This window comes from Berghia stephanieae, chromosome 1, assembly GCF_034508935.2.
Source record: "Berghia stephanieae isolate SIO BIC M18660-M18661 chromosome 1, UCSD_Bste_1.3, whole genome shotgun sequence".
NCBI classification, from domain to species: Eukaryota; Metazoa; Mollusca; class Gastropoda; order Nudibranchia; family Aeolidiidae; genus Berghia; species Berghia stephanieae.
This window is the reverse complement of record NC_088360.1, coordinates 27,998,752-28,016,251: the sequence shown is the minus strand read 5'-3', so window position 1 is coordinate 28,016,251 and position 17,500 is coordinate 27,998,752. Positions and strand designations below refer to the sequence as shown.

Genomic DNA, 17,500 nt, shown 5'->3' with positions numbered 1-17,500 from the left:
CGGAAGTATAACGGACCAACACACAAAACTGTGTGTATCCATGAACGTTTATAGTCGGGTTAATATATTTCAGTGAGCATTACTCATAAACGCGGATGGCAAAAAAAACAATAACAAAGACCTGAGTGACGTCATCTTCGAACTATCTATAGATAGAATGCGCTTGGCCAAGGAGTTCACAACATTGCCATCCCGAAGTATAACGGACCAACACACAAACTCTGTGTAACCATGAACTTTTATAGTCTGGTTAATACAGTTTAGTGAGAACAACTCACAAACGCGGATGGCAAAAACCATAACAAAGGCCTGAGTGACGTCATCTGCATACTATCTATAAAAGTCTGTACGTGTTCCCAAACAGAGAAAACGGTGAAGTGTCTCATGCCGCTTTCAAGATATCCCATCGCAATTTTAAATTCTCCAGTAACGACAAATTGTGCAACAGACGAATACAACACAATAAATAAATAAATAAATAATGAGCTTTTCTATAGCGCAATATCCACTAAACGTGCTCAAAGCGCTTTACAAGGGGACTCTGGCCAACAGCAACATTTAACATGTAGGACGAAGACATTACGCCTGCAAGGCGATATTATAATTTATTCGGACAAAGACAAAGACAACAACTCATTTTACACCTGAATCCGGTCAGAGAATGTGAGTAAAGAGCCTTTTCCAAGGACTCAACTATGCGTCGAGCGAGGCTCGAACCCAGGACCTTCCGATCCGAAAGCGAGTGTCATACCACTAGACCACATAGCCGCACAATGAACTAACAATATTATACATTTCTAAACTATCTTCATCATTATATAAATTAGCAATAGTGTTTTAATTATATTAAATTCTATTTTCGACACTTGTTGTCTACGACCATACTACGTTGAAAATACCGGTTCTCGTCCGGTCACCGAAGTCAAGCAACGTCATGCGTGGTTAGTACTTAGATGGGTGACCGCTTGGGAACCCCACGTGTTGTAGACATCTTTTTTTAAAAGTTTATCTACTTTACAATTTTATTACATGTTTAACAATTTTATTTGTTTGTTTTTTTATTGTTATTTAAATTTTGTTGTTTTTTTTAGTAGTAGTAGTAGTAGTAGTAGTAGTAGTAGTAGTAGTAGTAGTAGTAGTAGTTGTTGTTGTTGTTGTTGTTGTTGTTGTTGTAGTAGTAGTAGTAGTAGTAGGAGTCGTAGTAGTAGTAGTAGTAGTAGTAGTAGTAGTAGTAGTAGTAGTAGTAGTAGTAGTAGTAGTAGTAGTAGTAGTAGTAGTTGTTGTTGTTGTTGTTGTTGTAGTAGTAGTAGTAGTAGCGAGGACGAGAGACGCATGCGCAAAACCAGGATGATGGGTTATCTTGAAAGCGGCATGAGAGACTTCACCGGAAGGATGACGTTCTCTCTGTAAGGGCATGTATCCCAAACGACATACGAGCATGCGAGTGCGCGTTGGGGGAACAAGGTTCAAACGTCAAACCATAGGATTGAAAGAAATATTTTATTCTACCCAGCAATCGACTCTGATTTCGTTATTACTGAAAAAAAAGACATTTTCAAAATTTATACTTATTTGATTCTTCTTTTTAAAAAAAATTAATTTGAGTGAAATTTTAACGCTAGATAATCTGATTACTATTATAAATCAGGCAGATGTGCACTTATTGGCAGGTCTGATAACGAAATTCATTGAGGGCTCATTGTTGTAATGGGAATCTAAAAAAAACTGACGCAAAATATTGTTCATTACAACAATGTTAATATAAGCCCATAATAATTGCGCTCGGATATCAGACCTGCATATATGTATACACCGCGCGTTACTATTTACGGGGAGTGCGGCTATCTGGTCTAGTGGTATGACACTCGCTTACGAATCGGAAGGTCCTTGGTTCGAGCCTCGCGCTGGGCGCATAGTTGAGTCCTTGGAAAAGGCTTTTTACTCACATTCTCTCACCGTACTCAGGTGTAAAATGAGTATCTGGCCTTTAACAGCGGTGTCTTTGTCCGAAAAATTGTAATATCGCCTAACAGGCGGCATGTCCCGTCCTACATGTTAAATGTTTCTGTTGACCAGGGACCCCCTGTAAAGCGCTTTGAGCACATTTAGTGGATATTACACTATATAAAGCTCAATTTAAAAGCTCAATTTAGATTAATGAATTTTTGAGTAGGTTTGACACACATAACTATTACTAGTGCGGGGCGGTCCTTGGCAAGCTTAAGGACCACGGTCCTACGGTCCTTGGGAAATGAAGACTTTTCGACATTGAACATTCCTGAGAGACTGTTGGAAATTCGAACCGGTTTGACCTTTGAGACCGTGGGATCGTTCATTCTTGAACCGTTAAAGACCGCTACACGATGAAAACCGTGGTCTACAGGAGTAAAACACACGGAGTAGTCACACTCATTTCAAATTGTAACCTAATTAGAGAAGAGGGGTGATGCCTTCTTTATTTGCTCACCGTACTTCATTGTTACTTCGATAATTTAATAAAATTTGAAATTTATCCCCATTAACGGAGATAATGGCATCGCCCAAGGCGTTGATCGAGTTGTTCGTGGCGTTGATACACACACGCAACTCCTACCCCCCCCCTCCCCCCCCCCCCCCCCACACACACACACATTAGAGGGCAGCGAGCATTGAAGAGTAAGAGAGAGACGTGAAGTTATAATAAGAGGGGGTAGATGAGGTGATAAGAGGGGTCGATGGTGACTTTTCGCCAGATCTAACAAACTCAGCTACCCATTCATTGCTGAGTAGACAGGGATTCAGAAAAAAATCGACTGCACCCGGGATCGATCTCTGGCCCTTTGCGTATAAAGAGAGTGCTCTATCAACTGAGCTATCGGGGTCCCCAAATATTCTATTGGACTTTTTTAAAATTCAGACGTTATAACTGGGTTTTTTGGAAGGAAGAAACTAATGAAACTCATATTATTTGATTAGTAAAAACACCAAACGAAATTTTAATATTATTGTATTATTTTAAATGACAACACTGCGATAGAAAGGAGTGGTGACAAGAGATGGACAAAAGAAAACAAAAAATCGGATTTGCTACTTGCTAGGTTCGACACACACACACACACACACACACACACAAACACACACATCTTTTGTAGTCACATACATTTCAAACAATAACCCATTAGAGAAGAGGGGTCATGCCTTCACCATAGATCATTGTCATTGCGATCATTATGGTGTAGTAAATTTTGAAATTTACCCCGTATAATGGAATCGTCCAAGGCGTGCGCCTCCTGTTCCCCCCATCTCACACACGAAAGGGCGGTTTGCGGAGTGGAGGTTGGTGGTCGTCTGCCTGTATGGTCGTCTGTGTCGTTTAGTGTATGGCAAAGGGGGGTGGGTGCGATTAATTAAGTGGGATGGGTGGTGATTGGTGGAAGATAGGCAACCGAAGCAACGAATCGCTGGGGAAGTTGTAGGCTATGGCGCGAGACCGTAGGACCGTGGTCCTTGCAAGGACCGCCCCGCACTAGTTGAAAGGTGATAAGAAGTGAGGACCGCCGCCGGTCTTCCCCTCTGGGACCGGTCTTCGGTTCACAGCTAAAAGACCGTCGGACCGCGGTCCAGACCGGTCTTCAGCGCGGCACTATTACCCGCCATTTCAATCTCATATCATGAAGGAACAAGACGCCCAAATTTGAAAGATGCAATAACATTATGATATTGTGAAAGGATTTTCCGTGCATTTGTACTGTATCAACTAATAATGATATGATGGGACCAGAGGCCTGCCTTATGCCTATAACATATCTGTCACAATCTATGTAATTGTCATAATCGTCATCATCATCATCATCATCATCATCATCATCATCATCATCATCATCATCATCATCATCTTCATCATCATCATCATCATCATCATCATCATCATCAGTAGCATAACGCCATCATCATCGTTATTATTTTTTGCGAAATCATTATAATTATTATCAATATGATCATTATTGGGTATTTTTTATTGTTCTGTTGAAGTTTTTTTTCCCCGTTTGTTTACACTTTGAGAGGATTTCCTAGTCTTAAATCATATTATAAGATTCACATTCATTTCATCAGCTCAACAGAATGATTTCAACTTGACTCAAATCAAATTTCCTCACTTAGAATATGTGACCTTTCGCCTCAAAAAGGTATTAAGTCGGGTTGGTTCAGATGTTGAAAATTTAATCTATAGCCAGACATATCAGACTTGTGTTGAATTTGTATGTGTTATTGAGGAGAATGGATACCATACTTTAGGGTTCTCATGCAAAAAAAATGAATTATTTTTTTTACCAGATAACAATTGAATTTGGCTTTTCAGCATCTGGTTCGTTCCGACATAATACCGTTTTGAGACGATTGGTTGCCCCCCCCCCCCGCCTCCACATTCTATCATGTTCAAACTTAACGTCATACCCAATCCACATCTCCAATAATTCCAGACTTTATGAAATAATAGGTCTCAGGTTTCGGAATTTTGACAATCTATTCTCATCATAATATATTTTTTGAACATTATATGTATATATCGCTTCTTTTATTTTTATTTATTTGTTTTCTGTTTCTTGTTTCTTTGCTTTTTGTTTGTTTTTTGTTTATTCCATTGTCTACTTTTGGTGAGTGTGGGGGGGGGTGTGTTCAAATATTAATTGTCCTTGATAAAACGTATTATGGACCTACCAGATTTACATTTATCTATCTATTTATATATATATATATATATATATATTATATTATATTATATATATATATATATATATATATATTATATATATATTACTGTTTTTGGAGTTTTACATTTAAATTTATTTATTTTATTTTTTTATTTGGGGGGGGGGGGTCTTTTTCGCTTTTTGATTGTCTGTTTATTTTTTAAGTTGGGATAGTGCGTTTTGTTCTTTGTTGTTTTGTTTTTGTTGGGGTTTTTTTTTCGTTGTTGTTTCTTTTTAGTTTATTATTATCGTTTTTTTATTAAGTTTTTCTTTTAAATATTATTTATTCGTGATAACGGCGGCAGTATTCTGAATATCAAGAATTCACTATATTTTATTTTCGGTATTAAGATAACTATTCCACATCGTAAAGTAAGGACCATAAACGAAATGTATTCAAGTTTATCCAAATTCATACACACACAAATATACACACACACACACACTGTAACACACACACACACACACACAACATACACACACGGAACAAGGGACCTGAATTAAATTCTTAAGTCCCCTGCGAAAAGGACAGGTGCTTTTAATTCCCCCCCCCCCCCCCCTCCTCCCATGCTTCAAATGCAAATAACCTCGTCAGACAATTGGAAATAATAGCAGATGAAACAACAACAAACGCATTCTTCAACAAAACATATAATTTTTTTCTCATTTTTATTATGATCATTTTTTTTCTAGATTTCTGCATCGCAAGAACTTTCCTGCTATTTTATTGTGTTTGAGTGATAAAAAATATATTTTGTGTTAGTTGGGTGTGAGGTTTTGGGGAAAATCCTGAAAATGACTGGTAAGGAGAGAGCTCATTTGTCAAAAAGCCGCGAATGCTAAGGTTTCTTTGAAGTGCTAGTTCTGCATTATTAGGATAAGATATGAGTGGTCCTTTTAATCTATCTATATTATTATTATTATTATTATTATTATTATTATTATTATTATTATTATTATTATTATTATTATTATTATTATTATTATTATTATTATATAAGCATGAAAACAATATGTTCTGAGGACAAGGAAGAAAATAAATAGTGTGTTTTGTTTTGCTCTTGTTGATTGTGCGAAAACCAATCTGCATAGATAGCCAAAGAGTTTATATATATATATGTGTGTGTGTGTTTGTGTGTATGTGTGTGTATCAAGGCAGGAGATAACAGGGCGCTTTGAGATGGACAGGAATTGGACATCAAAGAATGATTTCTAATAGATTACATATCTCTCTCTATCTCTCTCGTTTTCTCTCTCTCTCTCTCTCTCTCTCTCTCTCTCTCTCTCTCTCTCACTCACTCTCTTTCTTCCTTTCTTTCTTCTCTCCTCTTATCTTTATTTCTCTTTCTCTTTCATTCTGTCCTTTTATTTATCCGCCCCCTCCTTCTTTATACTGCCGTCTCTCTTTATTTCCATCTTGCTATATTTTCTTTTCCCAAGCTTTTCGTCTTTCTCCTTCGTCCTTATCGATCTATCAATCTGTGTATCTATATGTCCAATTAATTCATATCTCTATCTGACTATCTAACTATCAATCTGTGTATCTATATGTCCAATTAATTCATATCTCTATCTGACTATCTAACTATCAATCTGTGTATCTATATGTCCAATTAATTCATATCTCTATCTGACTATCTAACTATCAATCTGTGTATCTATATGTCCAATTAATTCACATCTCTATCTGACTATCTAACTATCAATCTGTGTATCTATATGTCCAATTAATTCACATCTCTATCTGACTATCTAACTATCAATCTGTGTATCTATATGTCCAATTAATTCAATCTCTATCTGACTATCTAACTATCAATCTGTGTATCTATATGTCCAATTAATTCATATCTCTATCTGACTATCTAACTATCAATCTGTAGTATCTATATGTCCAATTAATTCATATCTCTATCTGACTATCTAACTATCAATCTGTGTATCTATATGTCCAATTAATTCATATCTCTATCTGACTATCTAACTATCAATCTGTGTATCTATATGTCCAATTAATTCATATCTCTATCTGACTATCTAACTATCAATCTGTGTATCTTATGTCCAATTAATTCATATCTCTATCTGACTATCTAACTATCAATCTGTGTATCTATATGTCCAATTAATTCATATCTCTATCTGACTATCTAACTATCATCTGTGTATCTATATGTCCAATTATTCATATCTCTATCTGATATCTAACTATCAATCTTTATCTTATCTATTAATTCACTATCTCTATCTGACTATCTTAACTATCTATCTGCTATCAATCATCTATCTATCTATCTATCTATCTATCTATCTATCTATCTAATCTATCTATCTGTCTATCTATCTATCTATCTATCTATCTATCTATCTATTATCTGACTATCATCTCTATCATATCTATCTATTATCTATCTATCTATCTATCTATCTATCTATCTATATCTATCTATCTATCTATCTATTATCATCTATCATCTATCTATCTATCTATCTATCTGACCATCTAACTATCAATCTGCCTATCAATCTATCTATCATCATCTATCTATTATATATCTATCTATATATTATCTATCTATCTATCTACTACTACTTTATCTATCTATCTGACTATCTAACTATCAATCTGCTTATCAATCTATCTATCTATCTATCTATCTATCTATCTATCTATCTATCTATCTATCTATCTTAACCTGAGCTTTCATGGAGAGCCATTTCCACAAAATGTGCTAAAAGCGCTTTACAACGGAATAGTTCAATCAGCAGGAAGTTTTCAGGAAAGGTTAATCCATTTCTAATAAGATTACTTGGAAATTTAGGGAAACTTCTGATGCGAACCAAAAACTCATGGTATCGATGGGGATAATCTATATTACCTCTACATGTGCTTGGTCACATTGAAAATGTGCTTATAGTGACCCACATAGTGAAAAGTATTCATGGCTTTTGAAATATCTATCATATAATATAGCTAGTGTGCGTTTGGCTAAGAAGCTCATAACACTGCCATCCGGAAGTATAACGAACCAACACACAAAACTTTGTGTAACCATGAACGGTTATAGTCTGGTTAATGCTAATGCAGTTTGGTGATAATTACTCATAAAAGCGGATGGCAGAAAAACAATACAATTACAAATACCCGAGTGACTTCACTTCATTCTATCCATAGATATTATGCGCTTGGCTAAAAAGCTCACAACATTGCCATCCGGAAGTATAACGAACCAACACACAAAACTTTGTGTAACCTTAAAGGTTTATAGTCTGGTTCATACAGTTTAGTGAGAATTACTCATAAATGTGGATGGTAAAATAAAACAATAACAAAGACCCGAGTGACGTCAACTTCATTATATCTATACCATCACGATTGGTCATTTATTTGCTCAGCACATGGGTACGGGTACCGGGTACAACTTTCATAAAAACAAAGCAACGTGTTTGCATATGTTGAGAAATATCCAATCGTTGGACAGCAACAAATCATGTGATTGATGACTTGGTTGGACGAAAACCTGAATATAGATCGCTCCCATTGTGTAAGTGTATGGATGAAAGGGAGGGCGGAAGGGGGGTGGGGGTGGGGGGGGGACTTGTTGTCGAATAATTGTGTCAGTGCATGACGTAATCAGTCGGAAGGTGAAAATTTTGGATTTGCATTTTTCTGCATTTTCTGAAAGAATATGCTCACCAGAGCATTTTAATCTTTATTTGAAGTAAATCGGGTGATTTTTCATGAAGATATAGTCAGATGTACAGGAAAGTCTTCAGCAACTTTTCTCAAATTTCATACTTTTTCAACTTGACTAGCTCTAAAAAATATTTAGAAGTGAAATTAAGCTTTGATGTTTCCCGAAGATGTACAAAAAGGGGTTGATTTAATCATTTATGACAAGAACTCATTTTGGATAAAAATTGACCTTCTTACTAAACAAGGCAATATAGATAGAATGCGCTTGGCCAAGGAGTTCACAACATTACCATCCGAAAGTATAACGGACCAACACACAAACTCTGTGTAACCATGAACTTATATAGTCTTGTTAATACAGTTTAGTGAGAACAACTCACAAACGCGGATGGCAAAAACAATAACAAAGGCCTGAGTGACGTCATCTGCATACTATCTATCTCAGTTCAAGCCTTTTCACCATCCGACTGATTATGTCACTCACTGTAACAATATATCTCCAAAGGCCACGATTTTGAACCAACCACGTGAATCCAAATCACGGATCTGTTATTGTTAGATAAGTCTTTTCCAAATTGGTCAGACCGACTCGTTTTGAGTTTGTTTTTGTATGTGTTCGTGTGTGAGTGTCTGTCTGTGTGTGATTGTGTGTGTATATGCGTGTGTATGTGTGTGTGTGATTGTGTGTATGTGCATGTGTGTGTGTGGGTGTGTGTGTGTGTGGGATGGTAAATGTTTATTGTCAACGGTTGTATCAAACATCTCCCGAGACTGCCATATTGAACCAGACACGATAATCCACAATAGACAGTCGCCAAATCACGAAATCTAGTTTGTTAATTTTCTGTTCTTTTCTTATTCATAATATGTTGCTTTTTGTCTGTGTAGGTGTGTGTTTGTGTTTGTGTGTGAGCTGTGGGGGTGGTTTAACTCACTCAATCCTAGAGATTTTTGCTATTTTTCAAAATTGGAAAAAATGTATTAAAAATAAGCATGTACATAGATAGTTTTATTCAACTACCATTAACATGTAAAAACTAAAAATATTTGATAATACACCTATAGATTGTATGCGCTTGGCCAAGGAGTTCACAACATTGCCATCCGGAAGAATATCGGACCAACACACAAACTCTGTGTAACCATGAACTTTTATAGTCTGGTTAATACAGAGAACAGCTCACAAACGCGGATGGCAAAAACAATAACAAAGGCCTGAGTGAAGTCATCTTCGAACTATCTATAATTTGTCTCAGAAAAAGGTAATAAATTGGCATGGGGTAAAAGTAACCCGGGTAAACTACGGATATAGTCGGTGTTAGGGTTGAGTGAGTTAATATCTATTTTTATCGTTGTATGAAATATCTCGTCAGACCGCCATAGAACGAGACCATCGCCGTCTTAAGGACAATGCCAGTCATCGGAAGAAATCAACCGACGTGCACTTATTTGCAGGTCTGATAACCCAATTTTCATGGACTCATTGTTGTCATGGAAATCGCAACACACAAAAATATGACGCAAAATATCATCCATTACAATAATGTCCATAATGGGACCGATCTATATTCATGTTTTCGTCCAACCAAGTCATCAATCACATGATTTGTTGCTGTCCAACGATTGGATATTTCTTCAGAAATGTAAACACGCTGCTTTGTTTATGAAAGTTATAAAACATACCCATGTGTCAAGCTGTACAAAATAACCAATCGTGATGTTAGATATTTCAAAAGCTGTGAACACTTTTCACTATGTGGGTTACTTTAAGCACATTTTGCAATGTGACCAATGACCTCGAGCACATGGAAAGGGAATTTAGATCATGCCCATTTCGTTCGGATGTCAGACCTCCATATATTGTGTGTACATCGAATCAGCCCATCGCACAAATCCTGAGCATCACTCAACAATTTTAACACAACCAATTAACCAGTAGATTTTTGACCAATCAAAACAACATGGAATGTGTGACACGCCTCCAAACGTGGTTGGCTATTTATAAACAATGACACGAATGAAATCGACCTCTCTCTGACCTTTGTTATTTTTTTTTTTTACCGCCAAATGGGTGACTAGTTACCACTCGGTTTTTTCGATCATATTGAAGTTTCTGTGTTGGTTCTATAGATAGTATGCGCTTGGCTAAGAAACTCATAACATTGCCATCCGGAAGTATAACGGACCAACACACAAAACTGTGTGTAACCATGAACTTTTATAGTCTTGTTCATACAGTTTAGTGAGAAGTACTCATAAACGTGGATGGCAAAAACAATAACAAAGACTTGATTGACGTCATCTTCGAACTATCTATTGATCAAGCGGCAGAACAGTGGGTCAAGACACATGCCATGGAAACTGGTGTAGTTTGTTGTTTACCAATAACTGCCATTGTTTACATTATGACGACTGTCCGAGAGGCGTGTTATCTATGTGTCTCTAGATAGTATGCGTTTGGCTAAGAAGCTCACAACATTGCCATCAGGAAGTATAACGGACCAACACACAAAACTGTGTGTATCCATTAACGTTTATAGTCAGGTTAATACAGTTCAGTGAGCATTACTCATAAACGCGGATGGCAATAAACAATAACAAAGACCTGAGTGACGTCATCTTCGAACTATCTATAAGGGAAAAAACGGATTGTGCTGCCAGGTATCGCAATGCAATTCCTTTATTACTGTGTCAAAATATTGTGATAAATACTCATGCCCTGTGGGGCTGATCGCTCGGCTGTTTGGCATATACAAGAGGTAGCTGTACACCAGGCACTGTATAGATAGAACGAAGATGACGTCACTCAAGCCTTTGTTATTGTATTTTGCCATCCGCGTTTGTGAGTGATTCTCACTAAACTGTATTAATCAGACTATAAAAGTTCATGGTTACACATAGTTTTGTGTGTTGGTCCGTTATACTTCCGGATGGCAATGTTATGAGCTTCTTAGCCAAGCGCATACTATCTATATCACAGACAGCTACCAAATCACGAAACCTAACCAATTATCATGTTAGTGTGTTGTTTTCCACTGTGGACATTCCATTAGTCTTTGCAGACAGTAGCAGGGTCTCGGGTTCCACACAATATGCAAATTTGGTGAAAAACCAGCCAAGGCCATCATAACGTTAATGGATTTTCCTTCAGATAGTCACGCATAAATCGAATGAGCTTTTTTAAAAAGTAGGATCGATGAACTCTTATATCTATAGATAGAATGCGCTTGGCCAAGGAGTTCACAACATTGCCATCCGGAAATATAACGGACCAACACACAAACTCTGTGTAACCATGAACTTTTATAGTCTTGTTAATACAGTTTAACGAGAACAATTCACAAACGCGGATGGCAAAAACAATAACAAAGGCCTAAGTGACATCATCTGCATACTATCTATAGATAGTATGCGCTTGGCTAAGAAGCTCATAACATTGCCATCCGGAAATATAACGGACCAATACACAAAATTATTTGTAACCTTAAACGTTTATAGTCTTGTTATTACAGTTTAGTGATAATTACTCATAAACGCGGATGGCAAAAAAAAAAATTAACAAAGACCTGAGTGACGTCAACTTCTAACTATCTTACCCATGAGTCATGCCGAGCAAGTAAATGACCAATTGCAGCGTTGGATATGTCACAAACTCTGAACACTTTTCACTACGAGGTCATTGGTCACATTGAAATGTGCTCAAAATGACCCACATAGTGAAAAGGTGTTCACAGTTTTGTCAAGTTCCACTGTCAAGCGATGCTAAGCGCAATCATTTCCCGAATGGGACCACCTATTGCAAACGCAACATTTCGAAATGATACCGACTTTTATTTGTGAGGTCAATATTCAAACATTTCCGTTTCCGGTCCTGTATAATTTCTAAGAAATGCAAATTACAACCAGTCCCCAGATGATAGACAAAAAAAAAAAAAAAAAAAAAAAAAATAATATATATATATATATATATATATATATATATATATATATATATATATATATATATATATATATAAACACAACAGTTTTAAGCGCATTGACTGGGTGGGGTTCCTGACCTCCCATTGTGGGCAGGGAGGTACATACTGTGTCTTCTATCCCCTTATATATGTTTTCTAACTTGCATTCTGTCTTTGTCTTGGAATGAGATTGCTTGGTTTTGTCCTGGCCATGGTCGGGGTCCTGGCTGGGAGGGAAATAGTCAAATGCATAGTTATTGTTTTGGGAGATGATATTTTTTACCTTGTATATCATCTCTCTGTTATGTATTATTATATTTGTTATAGTTTATAATGTAAGCATTTGAGTGTATTTCTCTTAGTGGGGGCCGTGCTTGTGTCCAGATGAGACTTATTGGTGATCTCAAACTAAGTACATTGGTGGTATGCTCTTGGAATCTACATCTGATCCCTATTTGTTCCTAGTTCCCCTATGTCTTACTTTTTCTTGGATGCTTTAATTGTAATTCTATAACTTTTTACTATCCCATTTTCTTCCTTTTTACTGCCGCTGATATGACCTAAATGTGTTGCAAATGCCGTGAAACCCATAAAAACAAAAAACAAACATAAGCGCATTGAGCAGAATAAAGCATAGAAATATTCTATGTAAATGTATGTGCATATTATTAGTTTTTCTATTTATTTTTCGTTTCACATAACATCATATCATTATCTTAAAAACAAAGTCAGGGACACTCTTTCTCTTTATCTATCCACAGGTCAACCATTTCACCAGCTGACCAATGAAATGACCATGCATACGTCTGGATCGCTGATGCATCATTGCAAATACAATAGACGGATACACTCCTACAGACCGATTGTATTTTCATACACGAACCAGCACTGACCAACCCTAATTCTTTCTCCATTTATCCGACGAGAAACCACATCTTATTTCCATACCATAATATTCCAGAACTTAGGGGTCCCGATAGCGCAGTTGGTAGAGCACTCGCTTCACAATCAAAGGGACAGATATCGATCAAGGGTGCAGTCGGGATTTTTTCTACCCCCCCCCCCCCCCTGTCCACCCAGCAGCGATTGGGTCTATTTAAAAAACTTGAGCTTTTATATAGCACAATATCCACGTATTGTGCTGAAAGCGCTTTACAAGGTGTCTCTGACCAACAGCAACATGTAACATATAGAACGAGACATGACGCCTGTTAGGCGAGAATACTTTTTTTTTTCAGACAGAGACAATGCTGTTAACGGCCAGGTACTATTTTACATATGAGTACGATGAGAGATTGTGAGTAAAGAGCCTTTTCCAAGGACTCAACTATGCGCCGAGCTAGGCTCGAACTCAGGACCTTCCGATCCGAAAGCGAGTGTCATAACACTAGACCACATAGCCCCACAGAATTTGAGATTTGATTTACAGCCAACCCTCTTCCTTGTCAAACCAGTAGTAATTAAGTAGCTGGGGTTGTCAGATCTAGCGGAAAGTTGAATAGCGTCCTATTAAAAGGGTAGCAAGCAAATGTTATTATCCTTTTAACGGTATAGAAACCGGAATAAAATCACACGTCATATTATAAAAAAGTAAAGCATTAAATTTAGTTTTCTCTCTCTCTCTCTCTCTCTCTCTCTCTCTCTCTCTCTCCTCTCTCTCTCTCTCTCCTCTCTCTCTCTCTCTTCTCTTTTCTCTCTCTCTCTCTCTCTCTCTCTTCTCTCTCTCTCTCTTTCTCTCTCTCACTCGCTCTCTCTCTCTCTCTCTCTCTCTCTCTCTCTCTCTCTCTCTCTCTCTCTCTCTTCCTCTCTCTCTCTCCCAAACGTAAAGCAGTGATACAAGGTCGTACCTCTGTTGGGAACTCGTTCAAATTTCAAACGCAAGAATTCTATAATAATAATAATAATAATAATAATAATAATAATAATAATAATAATAATAATAATAATAATAATAATAATAATAAACATATGTGACTAAATATCTCAAACCGGTGTTGAGTCATGATGAAACCGATGCCGAAATATGATTTTAAAATCAAGTTTCATGAAGTCAAGCCCAGCCTAACATTAAATAAAATAACAATAAATATTAGATAATAATAAGTTGTGCACATTTTTAGTGTCGCTTAATTCAACTGAACATCTCCAAACCTAGCAATCCACTACAAGACAATTATTATCTCCTCGGAATTAAGTCAGGAAGAAGAAATATAATGGTTCTTTTTTTTATATAGTAATATGTGACCCGCCGTCTCAAAACGGTATTATGTCGGGATGTGTTGTAATCGTAATAATAACGATAATAATAATAATAATAATAATAATAATAATAATAATAATAATAATAATAATAATAATAATAATAATAATAATAATAATAATAATAATAATAATAATAATACAGCGCTCATTCTCATGTAAAACACAAGCTCTGGGCACTTTACAATATAAATTATTATCAATTTTGAGTGAACCCCCCCCCCCCCCCCCCCCCCAAAAAAAAAAAAAAAAAAAAAAAAAAAAAAAAAAAAAAAACAACAATAATTCATAGCCAAATCAAGGATTCATAGAGTCAATAAAAACAAATAGAGTAAAATGTGTCTTGAGATTCTTTTTTTTTTTTGTACCCCAAGAAGTGAGTTTAGAGATAAAACGGTGGGAAATAGGACTTTAGAACGTTTGGCAATGCAAGAAATAGTATTTCTACTCTACCATAATGAAAAGAAGGAAACACCATTTGTTATCTTTAAGGTTATAAGTTTAATTTTCCTAATCTAGTTCATTCCGACATAATACCGCTTTGAGATGATGTGTCACCTATGATAAATTGGGGGGGGGGGGGGGGGGGGGGGGGGGGGGGGGGTTGAAACCGGAACCTTATGGGTATATGTCAAAGATCATACCACTATTTATTCCTCTGTAGCACTCCTCTCCTCAAAATATGGTATGCATTTAAGTGAAATACTCACCTCTTCTTTCCGCCAGATCACAATTATTATCAACGCACAAAGCTTCTATGTGTAACCTTTAATGTTTTATAGAACGATTGAGATAATAATTAAGTGAGAACTAATCACCAAACTGAGCGACGTCGTATTCATTAATTTTATAAAAACATAAAAACATTCATGATCCGTTGTGTGTGTGCGTCATTGCCCAAAAACAATCACTGCTATGCATTCGTTGCCAAGGAAACGTGAGGAAACAGCGAATCATTTGATAATCCGCCTAACTCATCGCTGACTCCTAGCTGGAGTGAACCATATCCAAGGACACTAAGCATAAGCCCTATGTCCATTTAATCCCCGGTTCTCCCTATGAAGTCTTAGGCTTGATCCACATTTCAACATGAGTCTTGAATTTGAGGTGAGTCTTTCATTTTTTTTAAAAATAAATAAATGAAAACAGTAGCTTCAAAAAAAAAGAAAGAACCAAATACCAAACACGGAACGTTTCGGGGTCAATGCCCTTCTTCGGCCAACGACAACAAAAACAAACAAAAAACAAACAAACAAAAACAATAAAGACATAAATACCTTACTAAATTCCTAATCGACTTCAGATATATTTTGTAGATATTTTAGTCATGTATTTATGTCTTTATTGGGTTTTTTTTGTTGTTGTTGGCTGAAGAAGGGTTTTGAGCTCGAAACATTCTATGTTTTGTATTTTGTTTTTTTTTTTTGAAGCTGTTATATTCATTTTTGTTTATTACTTTTTACAGTCCACAGCTGATAGCAGCTTGGTATCACTCAGGGGTGCCAGATTATTTTCAGGCATTCTGCCAACTGGATTTATAAAAATCTGCCAAATACCACAAAAATATGCAAAACCGTACTATTTATAGTTACTTATTTGAAAATTCGTCAGATTTGTTATACAAAAATTCAAAAGGCCGATGTCATAATTTTTTTTTTCATTTCACAAAAGCACTAATACATAAAAATTGCCTTGGAAAACGTGGAAAATAAAATCTGCCAAATATCTGCCAAACTGCCAAACCGTTTTTTCTGCCAGACGACTTCATATTCTGCCAAAAAAGGACGTTTGGCAGAAAACTTTTCCTTTAGCTAGTATTCGCTTGGCGAAGACTCTCACAACATTGTCATCCGGAAGTATAACGGACCAACACACAAAACTATGTGCAACCTTGAACGTTTATAGTCTGGTTAATACAGTTTAGTGAGAATTACTCATAAACGCGGATGGCAAAAAAAAAAAAAAAAAAATAACAAACACCCGAGTGGCGTCAACTTCATTCTATCTATAGATATCACATATTGATCGAACCACAAGGTGGCATAACTATTTTTGTAGCAGGTTTTATTTAAAATTGTAAACCCACTCCTTTGTTCATAAAACTTGTAACCGTAGCCATGGGTCGAGCGGATGTGTAGATAGTATGCAGATGACGTCACTCAGGCCTTTGTTATTGTTTTTGCCATCCGCGTTTGTGAGTTGTTCTCACTAATGTATTACCAGACTATACAAGTTCATGGTTACACAGAGTTGTGTGTTGGTCCGTTATACTTGGGATGGCAATGTTTGAACTCCTTGGCAAGCGCATTCTATCTATAGCAGATTCTTTAGACTATGGGACGTAAAGACCGACGATGGATTGTATTTTTTTTAAAAATAAATTAAAATTGAGCTTTATATAGCGCAATATCCACTAAATGTGCTCAAAGCGCTTTACAAGGGGTCCCTGGTCAACAGCAATATTTAACATGTAGGACGGGACATGACGCCTGTGAGGCGATATTACAATTTTTCGGACAAAGACAACGCTGTTAACGGCCAGGTACTCATTTTACACATGACTACGGTGAGAGAATGTGAGTAAAGAGCCTTTTCCAAGGACTCAACTATGCGCCGAGCGCGAGGCTCGAACCTTGGACCTTCCGATCCGAAAGCGAGTGTCATACCACTAGACCACATAGCCGCATTTATCGACGACCAGCATTTATTTAAAATAGAAGACACGATGCCATCAGTCCCAAACCAGAAGACCAATTGTGACCCGCCGTCTCAAAACGGTATTATGCCGAGATGTGTTGTACCCCAAGAAGTGAATTTAGAGATAAAAAAAAGGTGGGAAATAGGACTTTAGAACA

At 36.7% G+C, this 17,500-nt stretch overlaps 1 protein-coding gene and 1 non-coding gene across 3 annotated transcripts in view; both read left to right on the top strand.

The window, feature by feature from the left end:
* Nucleotides 1-17,500, top strand: part of LOC144971260 (QRFP-like peptide receptor) — a 191,031-nt gene that overhangs the window by 74,730 nt on the left and 98,801 nt on the right. For both annotated transcript variants that reach the window (XM_078911849.1, XM_078911857.1), the window contains exons 2-3: nucleotides 13,148-13,251; nucleotides 15,372-15,752. In XM_078911849.1, the coding sequence (XP_078767975.1) occupies nucleotides 15,735-15,752 (18 nt within the window). In that variant the 5' untranslated portion in view covers nucleotides 13,148-13,251; nucleotides 15,372-15,734. The remainder of the gene's footprint in view (nucleotides 1-13,147; nucleotides 13,252-15,371; nucleotides 15,753-17,500) is intronic.
* Nucleotides 872-990, top strand: LOC144963555 (5S ribosomal RNA). The gene has a single exon (XR_013643654.1). It is a non-coding gene; the product is annotated as a 5S ribosomal RNA (ribosomal RNA).